Here is a 13,608-nt window from a genome sequence, read left to right on the forward strand (position 1 = left end):
TTTTGTCCTGCGGACACATGGGAAAACATTCATCCATAACATTTGGACTGTCTTCAAGAAGCATCCACGGCTGCTGTGAGCAGCTGTTCATTTCTACACAGAAGAAATGACTGACGTGAGATTCTGCTTCATCTTCTGGTTTTTTGAGGAGTATTTACCATAAAGGGTGGTGAGCAAAGGTTATCGCACCTTGTCCTTCTCAGAAGCATCTATTGTACAACTGAAGCAACCTGCCTGCTCCACTCAGAGCCCACAGTGTAGAGCATTACCCTAAACTGCTGAGCTGGGTTTATTTTAGCCTCTGATCAATACCTACCAGTAAGGCGAAGCTGTGTTCTGGCAGTATCCCATACTGTTGAATGAGCTTCTCTCGGGTCTCACTGGGGAGCTCAGGGAGCTGCTCCCGAATCCGGTCAATGTTGATCACTTGCTGCGGGTCTGCACCAGCAGGCAGAGATGCAGTGTCATAGAGCAGCAGGGGAGGAAGGTTGGGTTCGGGCATAAACCTAGGCACAGAGAGGAAATGGGGTCTGACTCGGAAGTGTTTCGTTTAACGGGAAAAAACCCCTATCATCAAAAGTTTCATGTTTAGCTGCCGTGTTAAAATTGCCAATATCTTCGAATGTCCCATAATATCAATTCTCCCTGTTTCCCAGGAAGGAGTCTTTGGACAAGTGTATTCTACAGGTCAAGACCACCAGATCTGCCAGCGTCCATGCTTATAAATGAATGATGAGCGAAAAAGCACCACGCAGGGTTGATGCCACACTGCGATTTCTAATTGTGGATAAAGTACATGTTCATAAAGACATAGGTTGCGAAAAACAGGACCAAATGAGAACAATCTACTTATTAGGCAGAAAAAAAACTTTCCCTCATTTAAAAATTCTCACTATTTTTAGCAGTATCTGTGAAATAAATGAAAAGTCAAAGAAAAAGAAAACCTTGAGACGTGGAAGAAATCAATAAGATTTTGCCTAAATAAAATGTAGAAGCTATTGGGGAGGGAGGGACGAGTAAGCGGGGCACAGGGGATTTTCAGGACAGTGAAACTATCCTCTAGGACACTGTAACAGTAGATGTACGTCATTATACATTTGCTCAAAACCCACAGAACATACAACATAAAGAGTGAACCCTAATGTAAACTATAGACTTTAGTTAATAATAAAATCTCAATATCAGTTCATCAATTATAGCAAATGTACTGTACCAGTGTGTTTAGTGAGTGTTCAACATTTCCTGGGGAATAGATGCAAATCACACAGCAACGCAAGATGCTGTCAGGGGAAACTGTGGGGGGTGACGTGGAGCACACGGTACATGCCAAGGAGCATACGGGACCTCTCTGCTGCACCATTGCATATAATGTCTTTCCCTCTGTTGTATTCCAGCATCCAACATTTTCTCTCTGCTTATACTTGTCAAAGGGCTTACGTAGAAGCAGGATAATGCAGAGCAAATGGTGGCGCCATGGTGATAGATCAGCCGTGCAAACAACCCATCACCTCAATGCCAAATCTGTGCTGTGAATCAGCCTGACTTCCGATGGCAAGAGGAAAGCCAAAGGGAGGCTTCCTGAATCCCGCCTATTAACCTGAGGGATTCAGCCAAAGCCACTAGCTGACCTAAAAGCCAAACTCCACGCTGATTAAGAAAGCAGCACAAACAGAGTAGGGCGGCAACACTGGAGAACAAAGAAGCTCTTGGGAAGAACAGGTTGAACTGAGAAGATCACAGTGATTCAAACAATCTCGACTTTGACAGACAGGAGAGGAGCCCTTCAGGGGAGGTTCACTCTAAGGGTTTAGGAGTTTCTTTCCCACATCACAGTGCTACTTCTGTTCAAGATGCTTGTCATCGACAGCAAGAGCTGCACTTCCTGCATTTTGTGGAGGAACAGTGGGCTAACCTCAACAACTTTGTCGCTTAAAACCTCAATCTTTCAAATCTGCTAAACTCAGTGGGGGAAAATACAAAAGGTTCAATTTACCTTAAGCCTGTCCTTATTTCTGGATCTCATATTAAGTACAACTTGTTTAGTTTATCAATTAAATAGCATCACCTGAGATACGAAGGGAAATGCCACTGACATATGCATCTCTTTTTTTCTCCATATCTTCTCAAGGATCTTCAGTGTGTTACTTTATCTATCACTGAATATAAGAACATCCTAGGCCCCATCCTCAACTGCCACCCTCTTAGCTCAACAACTCTCACACAGAGGTGAGTCAACAGTGTCTTCCAACAGTTGAATTTCGTCAAATCAGGCACTCTGAGGCTACCAAAAGAAGAAAACATTCTTTTTCTCAGTATACACATAAAATAGGAAGTCCAGATTTTCCATCATGCAACAATACAAACACAAAGTGGTTCTTAAAAACTATCCAGGATCATTATGGTACTCTGCGAGTGGATTTGAAATACGCCCCTGACCCCAAACATGTAATGGTACTTTGACAAGAGGAGTAACCACCTGTAGTCTTGTTTTCCTTCTTTGTCTCTCATCGGTACGGTGCACCTATGACAGTTAAATAAGAAAACGTTACACAAACATTGCATGCAGCACCGCCTAACGTATGTGCAAAGGGAAATGGGTTACCCCTATCAATAAGAGCCACAGGCAAATTCAAGCTCTTTCACCTTCTTTGGCAGACACTTACGTGACTCCATGAAAAAATTATATTAATGGAAGAGAAATATTTAGATTAACTAAAAAAAGAGAGAAGAAATTGCTTCAATGTTTCCGGCTTCTAACCAGCTCAAACTCTCATCTTCTGAGCTTTTTTCGGTCTCTTGCTAAAAGCACAAAATCCTCAAAATTCGGAGTCAGAATATCAGAGTCAAAGTTATCACAACAAAGCAAAACAAAACAAAGGACACCTCTGTAACCAACCCTAAGCTTTCTTTACCTCTAGCTTGAACTGGTAGAGCTTAAGTCTGATAGAATTTAAGGAAGTAGAAAATTCTTGCCATAAAGTGGGTAAACTAGAAGCAAATGAAAGGCCAGAATGTAATAAGTACTTATGTACAAGTCTGGTTCAATTTCAACCTCTTGCCAGCCCTACAGGATATTCTATCCCTGTAGCATACAGTATTCTCCCAATTGCACTAGTGAGAAAAGCATTCACGCAGAGAAGCTAAGTACCTTCTTCAAGGTCACAGGGCTTGTCTGTGGTGAGCCTGGATTGGAGCCCCACCCAGCTGTGTTCAAGATGTTTGTCAATGCAAACTCACCCTAGCTTGTAGTCAAATGAGCGAGTTTCATTGAGAATTTCACATCCATTCTCAAGTTCGTTGATTTGTCTCTGAATTTCATAGTCTAAGAAAAACATAGTAATTTAGTACCATATTTTGATTCCTTTAATCCAATCAAGCAATAATTAGAAATCTTTTTCAATCTTCAAGTCAAAAATAATCAAGAGAGTTGTTCAAATAATTCTTCCCTGATAGGCTATATTTTCTCATTGCAATCATAGGATAATGGTGCCGGAAAGGGCCTTTTAGGAAGTTCTGCTTCCTCACTTTCTGAGAAAACTCAGGTTCATGGTGACCCAGTCCAGTTTACAGCTCTTGGTAGAAGAAGGGTTAGGACCAATATCTAGGCCAACTAACTCCAGATCAGGGACCGCTGCCAATCAAGAGTTCTTATCCAGGGATCCATGGACAGACTTCAAGAGGTTCTGGTACCTCCTGAAATTATACACAAAATGTGGGTGTGTGCATTTGTACATTTTTTGGAGACAGAGTCCAGAATTTTCATAGGTATCTATGACCCCACATGATTAAGAGCCACTGCTCTATGCCATGCTCCCTCACCACCAAACCAGGCAGACTGTGGTAAGCAAAACACAGCCACAACTCTTAAGCTTCTTTCTGAAAGCAGCTTAAGCCTCCCCTTTACTCCCCACACCATCATATACCACTTTCCCGCACCCAAATCCAAACTTTTTTACCTGAGCTGACAAGCAGCAGCAACACCAAAATGTGTCAGTTTCTGCTCCCCATCTCCCCCACTGAGATGATAGCTACTAGGCATGACGTAGGGAGAAACGTGGGGTGGAAAAATCATGGGCTTGGAGAATTAAGCCCATCATAGTAAATCTGAGGTTCTTCCGGTCCGAGTGAGAACACAGGCAGAATTCTGTCTCGGGAGCTCCTTTGTAAATCATTACGGATAAACCTACCTAAAATCTTGCTGCTTGTTTTTTTAGGTTGCGTCACAACCTCCTAGAATAATGAGTTCCAGAACACTTACTATTCACAGGGTGAGGCGGAGCTTTCTTCTATTTTTGCCAAGCTTCCCCTTCATAACACTGCGCTGTAAGGGTTTCCCTGACCCAAACCTTTCATGGCTTCATAAACATGGACTGTATCTCCTTTTAGAGACAGAAGAGTCCCACCTCTTTGGTCTATCTTCATGTGGGAACCTTCCCTTACCCCTTTCCCTTCAGTAAGTTATCCCCCTTGACCATTAGGATGCCATTTTTCTGAAAATTTGTACTCACAGTATCTTCGTTGAGGCTGATCATTTCAGGTTCAGGATAAGGTTTCACACAAGACTAGAGAATCTCTGCTCTATTGTTTCCAATGCTTTTCTCAACAAGACCCAAGACTCTACTCAACACACAGCAATGTATCCAGATAGCTTGTGCTCTGTGCATCCTTGAAGGAATGCACTTTAAACTCAATCCCTCCCTACATTCTCTCTTCCTCTACAGATACTTTTGGTTTTAAAGAATATTTTAGGCCTCTGAGATGTCTTCACAGTCAGCAATGTCATGGGACTGTATGAGCTCCAATAAGACCAAAACTTGACTATATAGGCACATGCAATCTATTAGTAAAAATAGTAAGAAGCAGAAAAATATATTGACCAGTGAGGTCAAATTATGGCCAATGTATAATGAATAAACATGACTTTATAAAGTTCATGCAGGTCAGAAAGAATGTGGTAAATGGAAAAACAGAGTTACAGTATTTTGCAGACCCTCCCATAAAAAGGATCCTCCCTTTGAATCTGCTTTGAATCAAATGTGCTGGAAGAGAGAGACACTATAGGAGTTCTAGAGCTTAGGACTCAAGAAGCCTTGAGGCCTCTGCCTTCATTCCCCTAGAATGCCCATTGCCAAAAAAAGAAAGTCCAGGCTAGGCAAGCGAATGAAGAAGGACCACAAGGAAAGAGAAGCCTAGCAGACCTCTAGCACCAAGGTGTTGATATGTGAGTGGTGTCGCCTTAGACCCTCTGTTTCATCCGAGGTGCCAGCTTCCACAGCCTCATGAATGAGCCGAGGCAGGATCTAATCAGTAGAATTGTGAAAACTGAAATGGTGACTGTATAAGCCACGAAGGTTTGGGGTGGCTTGTTACAAAGCAATAGATAATGGATACAAAAGGAAGATTAAAAGTAATAGCTGACGTTCACCTATTGCTCTGGCCAGGAACCTGGCACTGTTGAGATTCTTCACTTCAGTTCGAACGCCCAAAGGCTCCCCAGGATGATGCACAGATATGTTGGCATCCACTCTTAACTGGCCCTCTGGAAGGAGAGAAAAAAGACAACTCTTTAGAAATTCTTTGAGGCAACGTGGTCTTTTGAAGTCTCCCGGCAAGTAATATTTAATTCCACTTGCTGTTTAGTCAGTTATGGCAACCCAAGTTTAGAGAAGGTATGGTTGGTCCTGAAGCTCTTCTGCCCACTTATGAGAATTACAGTCCTAAGGCATCTGAGGTGTGAGCTTATGTGTGCGTGCATATCTGTACGCCCCTGTGCACATGCAGAAGACAGGAGAAATTCTGGAGGTACCAGATGCAGAAATCTAATTTTTTGCCAAATAAGAAAAACAACACTGTCAAAATGGAAAATTACTCTGTAGTTTTATCCTGAGTTTTTATCCAAAGTGTGAGAGCTGAGCTGGCAGGAAGGCACTAGAAATGATCATCTGATAACCCTGCACAGCTCTCCAATGGAAGGTGGATTTCCAACAGTGATTCCAGGAGATCCATAAGGGAGTCCTTGAGATTTTACAGCTGAAGGGCAAATACCAGAAACCTGGCTTTTCCCCTCCTCCTTCCTCTGGGTACTGCAATCATCTCTTCTTTCCACAAACAGGACTCTGAACCCTCCCTGATTGCTGTAAGGATTTGCTGCAGCAGACAGTGCTGTTATGAAGGGGTGAGTCTGTGGAGGAACCCGGAGGGGGCTACCTCCCTCCTGGAAGGCCCTTCTCTGACCCAGAAAACCCCTTCAGATAAGGAGCAATAACCCCTAAGGAAGCAGGTGGTTTGTGGAGAGGACTGAGAGGCCCTTGAGGAGGAGACAGAGACAAAATCCTAAGACAAATAGGTAGATGAAAATAAAAAACAATCGCATTTTATACCCTACGAAGTAAAACTCAGATTCTCTATTCTCCAGTTTCATTTACAATATTCAAAACTGAATAGAACGTGAGGGCAAAATGCTGGATTTTTATTTTCCTAGGCAGGTTCTTAAATTTAAAAAGGACGTGCCAAACCTGAGGGCTGTGATGGGCTGAATCAAGAAATTCATTTTCCAAGACTCCACAGCAAAAGCATATTAAAATAATGAAACAGGATACATAAATTCCATGCCAAGAAATTCCATGGTCTTAGTCTCTGTTGCTCCCCCAAATGCTGATGTGGGGCTCAACCTCCTGCAAGCTTGAGACCACTGGCCACCCACTGCCTGCCCTACTCTCTCCACTTGTTCCCCCAGAACAAAGGATGAGCTCCCCCACTCTGCGACCCCAAGTGCCACCCATGCTGACCGTCAGGGAAAAAGGTGCTTTCAGTTCAGAAATTAATCTACGTCTCTAGCACGGACTTCTCAACATTTTGGACAATTTGTGCCTCCTTGAACGTCAAGAAGTCCCAACTATTCCTGACATTAGACTCGTGGTCTAGGAAACCTGAAGTCATCTACGCTGCCTCTGTTTTCTTTTCCTGTTACATCCAAACTGACAACTAGATCTTGTCAGTTCTTCTCTCCCAACCCCCCTCACATCTGTCACTTCCTCTCTATTTCCACTGCGGCCACCCTCGCCGGAGGGCTCGGAACTTCAGACCGGGTTTCAGAATCACATCCCGACTTGTAGTTCAGCAACCCCTCCTTGTCCAGTCACCCACAATGTGGCTATGACTTTCATCCTGCTATGATGTGGCTTTCATCATTTTCTCTGCTTGCTCATGTGCAGGGCCAGCTCCTGCTGGACCATCTTGTCTCCTCTGCTTGGTACTGAAGAGCCGTCATCCAGTCTTGGCTGACGCGACCCACATTTTCTCTGCTACTCAGACCATGAGAACGCTTTCCTCCAGTCAGGGAAGCTTTCTGCATAGGAGACCCTGCCCACTCCACTGGCTCCTGCACGTCCTCTTTATCACTATTACTGTCCCTTCTTCAGCCTCTGCTCATCCCCCAAGATCCCACTTAAGTGTTACCACTTCTCCTCCTAGAAGCTCTCATCAATAAGCTTGCCTCCGCTGGTGGCTCCTCTGAATTATTAGAATATACACGGTCAATACCATAGAACTTAGCACATGACTGCAGTCTGTTTTGAATTAATCTTGTCCTTAGGACCGAAATGGAAGTCTCTTCAGGACTGTCCCTGGATTTCAAATCCTCACCCACCCTCCTTCCCAAGAACATCATTCTTTCAGCTGCCTCCTCTCTCCCACATCAGTCAACCCCCTTGCTTTCTTGGCAGTACTTCTAGTAGAGACACACGCGGAAAGTCTCTCTCCCGGAAAACAAAAACAAACCAAACAAAGCACAAACCCTAGCCCCTTGAACCCCATTTGCTTTCCATCAGTTACTAAGCTGGCTCTCTGCTTTCCTTTCCAGCAAATCCTCTCCCACAGGTTTTGCTTGCTTGTTGCACATCTTGTCTCTACCATCTCACCTCCTGTTCACTCCTAAACCTTCTTCAGTCTGGCTTCTGTCCCCGCCTGTCTGAAAATTCCTCGCTAAAGTCACCAGCAACCTCCTGGCTGCCAAATGCAGTGGACACAGGACCTGTTCTGTCTCCCCTTGCTGGACACTCCAGAAGCATGCAACATACCGACTAATCCTTCCTTCTTCAACTACCTTCCTCTCTCAGCTGCCGTGACCTTATATGCTCTTGGCTTCCCTCCTACCTCTCTGGACACTCTACTTGGATTTCGTCTGCTGGTATTTTCTTCCCCATCTAATTCAGGACCCTCTTCTTGCACTCTCTCTGGAGGGGTATATAGTTATAAATACCACCAATGTGCTGCTAAGTCCTAAATTTCTCTCTTCTGCCCAGACCTCTACTCTGAGCCCCACCCTTACCTCCACCTGACACTTCCACTTGGAGATCTCACAGATATTTCACTTTCCAGAACTAAATCCCGATTTCCCCTCCACAAATATGCTCATCTTCATCTTCCCAGTTTCATCCAACAGCACCACCTAGCTCCTCAAGCTTCTTTGAAGGCATCCTTGATTTCTTCCTGCCCCTTGATTTCCACACCAGCCTGTTAACAAATCCCATTATTTGTAAAATCCACCTTGAATCTACTCAGCTTGATCTCTCCATCTGTCCTGACACCACCCTGTCCAAAACAGCATCATCTTTCATCTGGCCTACTATAAGAGCTTCTTTCCTGGTCTCTTTGCTTCTACTCCTACTCATCTGAAATCCACTTTCAACACAGCAGCCAGAGTGGTTTTCTACAACGTTCTTCAGACTCTGTCATTCCCTTACTTAAAAGCCCTTCAATGACTTCCCACTGCATTTGGGATGAAGTCCAAATTTCTTCTCATTATTGGTAATCTATCCCTTGTCTACTCTTTTCAGTCTTATTTGATGCCATTGTCTTTTTCACTGCCATATTCAGAATCTAGAGCTGGATCTGGCAGAAAGTAACTGTTCAATAAATTAATACCTTGTTGGAGAAGCCAGAACTCTGGTATTTTCCTGAGAAATGAGTAAGCAGACTGGTTACTATCTCACAAGAAGCTCCTGATAAGTTCTCAACTTCTGTCTGAATAGGACTGATCTACAGCTGGAATCATCTGAAAGGCCTATTCAGCTCAGAGGAAAACTTCTAAAGTATGCTGAGCTGTGCTCAACCAAATCTCACTTCTTGGGAAACAACTTTTTTTTTGAACTCAGGGAACCCTGAGTGGGACTTCATCCGCTTTTAAAAATGGCACCATCTTTTGCAATTTAGAATTTTAACTTGGATAAGGAACAAGAGCATGAATTTCAGTCTCTCCCGGCGAAGGCCATGCTACATAAATGTCTGAGAGGAATCATTTAGTATCCTGCAGTGTTGAAAGAGAGTCCACTAGCCTGGATTCAAATATAGTATCAAGCATTAACAAAAGACATTCTATCCAGTGAAGACAAAATACCTTTTAAACAAATTAAGTTAAATTGCCTCCAGTGCACAAAAGCCTTACCAGTCAGGTTTACCTCAATGCATTCTGCAGCACTGAGTGAGGGGCCTTCATTCACACATCATGAGAGCGTTATCAAGCTCGATTTGTGCCCTCCAGAAACAGAGATTTGTAACAGCAAAACTAAAAAAACGATACCACTGAGCACAGTGATATGGTGCAGTTACATATTTTTTTTCTAAGAACACATTCACACATCAGAAATATACCATCAGGACAGAAAACTGTTTCTGTAAACAGCAGGGGCCTGAGGATTTAGAGAGGTCTGTTAAGCTATCTCATTCTGATCACTGGATGCTCTCCAGGACTTAAATAACAAGTTCTGACACACACACACACACACACACACACACACACACACACACACACTGACCAAATTTTATTGAACATATTTCACAAAGCTTATGTACCCAAAGTGAGTGGTGGTTCTGTAAAAGCAACAGTACTTACTATCATTAATAAAAGCACCTAACGTTTACCGAGCACATGCTACTTGTCAGCGCTTGTGAGAAGTTTTATACACTTTATCACATTCATTTCCTACGATGCAGCTTTAGATGAAGCTGCTTAGACACCCTTTGGGCATCTCAAACTTCACATACCCAAGATGGAATTCCAGATTTTCTCCCCGTCTTCCATGTCTCAGTGCGCAGTGACACCACACCCAGCTGCCCAGCCCAATGTGATGACCTTTCCCTTTCCATACGCAAGTATCTGGGGACTCGCTTCATAAATGTGGAAAGTGAGGCTCAGAGAAATCAAAACCCCTTGCCCAGGTTCTTTCGGCCACCAGAGGCAGGACAGGGCCCCAACCCAGGGCTGGGACCTTAGCATCCTCAGCACCCACGCTCTGCCACCCTGCCTCTCTAAGGTGTCATCTATGGCTGTGACACTGTCGTGGCTGCCTCTAGGACGCAGTGCGATGCGGGGTTTAGAGAAAGGGCTCCTGGGCTCAGACACACCTGGGCTCAAATCCCAGCTCAGTCACTTCTTGTGAGCCTTGGGCAAATACCACGACCTCTCTAAACCTCAGCCTCTTCACCTATACAACAGGCGTGACAGCACCTATCTCTCAGGAATGCCGTAAAGTTTAAATGAGATGGTAATTTTTAAAAATGCTTGGTGAGCTGATGAGCACAGGCTAGCCGTTCAAAATGGCAGACATTATCACCGAAACCATGTCAAATGTCTACTTCAGTGCACACTCAACTCTACAGATGGCTTTGAGGATCTCAACAGTGGCAAACGTCCACTGAGAAGGAAATGACTTCAGGAACCCAGGCTGAGCTGACCCATGCTCATTAGCAAAACTATCAGGAACTCACTGAATCACAGTCCGAGCAACTGAAGCTTCATTCCAAAAGCACCCTGGGGGTCCACTGGTCCCTTCTAGGGTGGTCCTCAGTTCTCAGACTGCAGTCTCCAATGCCAGCATAGTGGTCCTACAGTGGTGGGGCAGAAGAAGGATCAAAGGGGTTGGGGCTGATAAAATACTAACAGCACAAAAAGCTGGACCCCTGCAGACTCTATGCGGACCTTCCCTCCCCATAGCACTCAGAACAGCCGCAGCCGCTCTGCTGCTGTGCTAGGGGCAAAGCTGCTGGATTTGTATTTAAAAGCAACAAACAGTGTCACAACAAATGAGATTTAATGAACCCTCTCAGCTGTCACCGACTGATGAGTTCTTGCCGTTATGGTTTATCTCTTGGCAAGGACCCATATGGGACTATTTCTCAGCTAACAGGTGGTCCGTTTATTATTCCATAGGTTTGCTAGGAATCACAGTTATTTTGAGGAAGAACGGAATAATAAAATTTTTTTAAGTGATAGAGAATCAACACTTAGTGCATAAATGGATAACCATCCAACCTGCCCATATTTCATTTATGTTCTGTGGGTAAAAAAGCAGCGTGAACCATAAATCTGAAATGGAGAGTTCTCTTACCCTACAACAGAGCCTCGCTTCTATAAAGCCAAGTTGTAGGCAGACTCATGTAGCTGTGTTTTTCCAGTGTTTAGCTTAAAGTAGATACTAAATAGGCAAGTTCTGTCTTCAAATTCAACTTGTATGGGGCTCCAATGTTACAGTTTGTTGCTTGTAACATGTTCTCTGCGACAAATGTGGCGTTACAATTTCAGAAGTCCTTTTGTAACACACAAATATAATGTGGGACATCAAAAGGTTGGTAAATAGTATTATAAACCAACAAGGAGATGAATCATCATCCTCAAATGGTATTTACTGGCATCCACTGTGACCACTTTCTGATGGTTAATTTTATGGGTCAACTTGACAGAGTCACGAAGTGCCCAGATATTTGGTTAAACGGTATTCTGGGTGTGTCTGTGAGCTGCTTCTGGAGGAGAGAACATTTGAATTGGTAGACTGAATAAAGCAGACTGCCTTTGCCATTGTGGGTAGGCCTCATTCAATCTGCTGGAGGCCTGAGGAGAACAAAAGGTAGAGGAGGGGGCAACTTGCTCTCTCTGCCTGACTGTCGTGGAGCCGGGGTACTGGTCTCCTCCAGCCTTCGGATTCAGCCTCACACTGGAACTTCCACCACCGGCTCTCCTGGTTCTCGGGCCTTCAGACTTGGTCTGGAACTATACTACCAGCCCTCCTGCAGCCTGCTGACTACAGATCATGGGACTGCTGGGCCTCCATAATCACATCAGCCAGTTCCTTAGAATAAATCTCTTCATTTATAAACATACATACATATGACATTCATGTGCACATATACACACATCCTATTGGTTCTGTCTCACTGGAGTACTCTAATACACTACTGAACTATGAATTAACAACTGTATATGCAGAATCTGTATCTTTTCTCCACTCCTGCCTTTCTCTACTCAAGGAATGCTGAGTGGCAAGAGTTTTGTTTAAAGCCCCTGGGAACAGAAAATAGAGGGCAATCATGGGTGAGGCTAGCTTTTGGTGACTTAAGGGCAGGAGGAGCACCTGGGCGGTTCAGCTGATCCAGCATCCCACTCTTGATTTCGGCTCAGGTCATGATCTCACAGTGTGTGAATTTGAGCTCCACATCAGTCTCCATGCTGACAGCACAGCACGAAGTCTGCTTGGGATTCACTCTCCTTTTCTCTCTGCCTTCCCCCAGCTTGCATGCATCCTCTCTCTCCCTCTCTTTCAAAATAAATAAATAAATAAAGTTAAAAAAAAAAAAAAAACAAAAAACAAAAGACACGAGTGCCAGGAAGGGGCCATGAGAGGAACCATTAAGAAATTGAGTTTGACCGGGGTGCCTGGGTGGCTCAGTCGGTTAAGCGGCTGACTTGGGCTCAGGTCATGATCTTGCGGTCCATGAGTTCGAGCCCCGCGTCAGGCTCTGTGCTGACAGCTCGGAGCCTGGAGCCTGTTTCGGATTCTGTGTCTCCCTCTCTCTGACTCTCCCCCGTTCATGCTCTGTCTCTGTCTCAAAAATAAATAAACGTTAAAAAAAAAAAAAAGAAATTGAGTTTGACCAAAATTTGTAATCTTTATTTTTTTTTTTGAGAGAGAGAGACAGACAGACAGACAGTGAGGCGGGGAGGGGCAGCGGGAGAGGTGGAGGGAGAATTTTAAGCAGGTTCCACGCCCAGCCCAGGGCCTGATGCTAGGCTGGACCCTGCGATCATGACCTGAGCTGAAATCAAGAGACAGACGCTTAACTGACTGAGCCACCCAGGTGCCCCCCAAACTTGTAATCTTTATATCCAATTTGCAAACACTTAAAACATACATTTTGCTTGGTCCCAATGGCACAGGTGTTTCTTTTGTTTGATTTCCTACTACATTTCTAATGAACTTGATATTATCACAAAGTTCAAATATTTTGAAATCATAACTTTGCCTTATACTTGATGTAATTGGGCTTCGGCTGTAGTTGGATGAAAATTCTACAAAATGAAAGACACAAATAAAAATCATCAAGTAGCAACTAAGTGCTACCTGCACAGACTCACAAACTAAGAACTATTCTGGAAAATATAATGTCTTCTGAGAAAGATAAAACTGTTCAAACACACTATTTCACTGACCCTAATTTTGGTGCAAAACAACATTTGGATAGAAGAAGCCAGAAGAAAGCATCTAGTCGCATCTAGTCCTTTGTGAAAGAAAGAAAGAAAGAAAGAAAGAAAGAAAGAAAGAAAGAAAGAAAGAA

At 43.9% G+C, this 13,608-nt stretch overlaps 1 protein-coding gene across 2 annotated transcripts in view; it reads right to left on the reverse strand.

Annotated features, from left to right (window-relative positions):
• GATB (glutamyl-tRNA amidotransferase subunit B) overlaps positions 1-13,608 on the reverse strand; it is an 84,712-nt gene that overhangs the window by 35,176 nt on the left and 35,928 nt on the right. The window contains exons 6-9 of one of the 2 annotated variants that reach the window (XM_049632273.1): positions 5,426-5,539; positions 3,238-3,322; positions 2,477-2,521; positions 317-506 (exon numbers count right to left, since the gene is read on the reverse strand). In XM_049632273.1, the coding sequence (XP_049488230.1) occupies positions 317-506; positions 2,477-2,521; positions 3,238-3,322; positions 5,426-5,539 (434 nt within the window). The remainder of the gene's footprint in view (positions 1-316; positions 507-2,476; positions 2,522-3,237; positions 3,323-5,425; positions 5,540-13,608) is intronic. The other variant, XM_049632275.1, reaches the window with a different exon arrangement.

This window comes from Panthera uncia, chromosome B1 (assembly GCF_023721935.1).
Source record: "Panthera uncia isolate 11264 chromosome B1, Puncia_PCG_1.0, whole genome shotgun sequence".
In the NCBI taxonomy this organism is placed as follows: domain Eukaryota; kingdom Metazoa; phylum Chordata; class Mammalia; order Carnivora; family Felidae; genus Panthera; species Panthera uncia.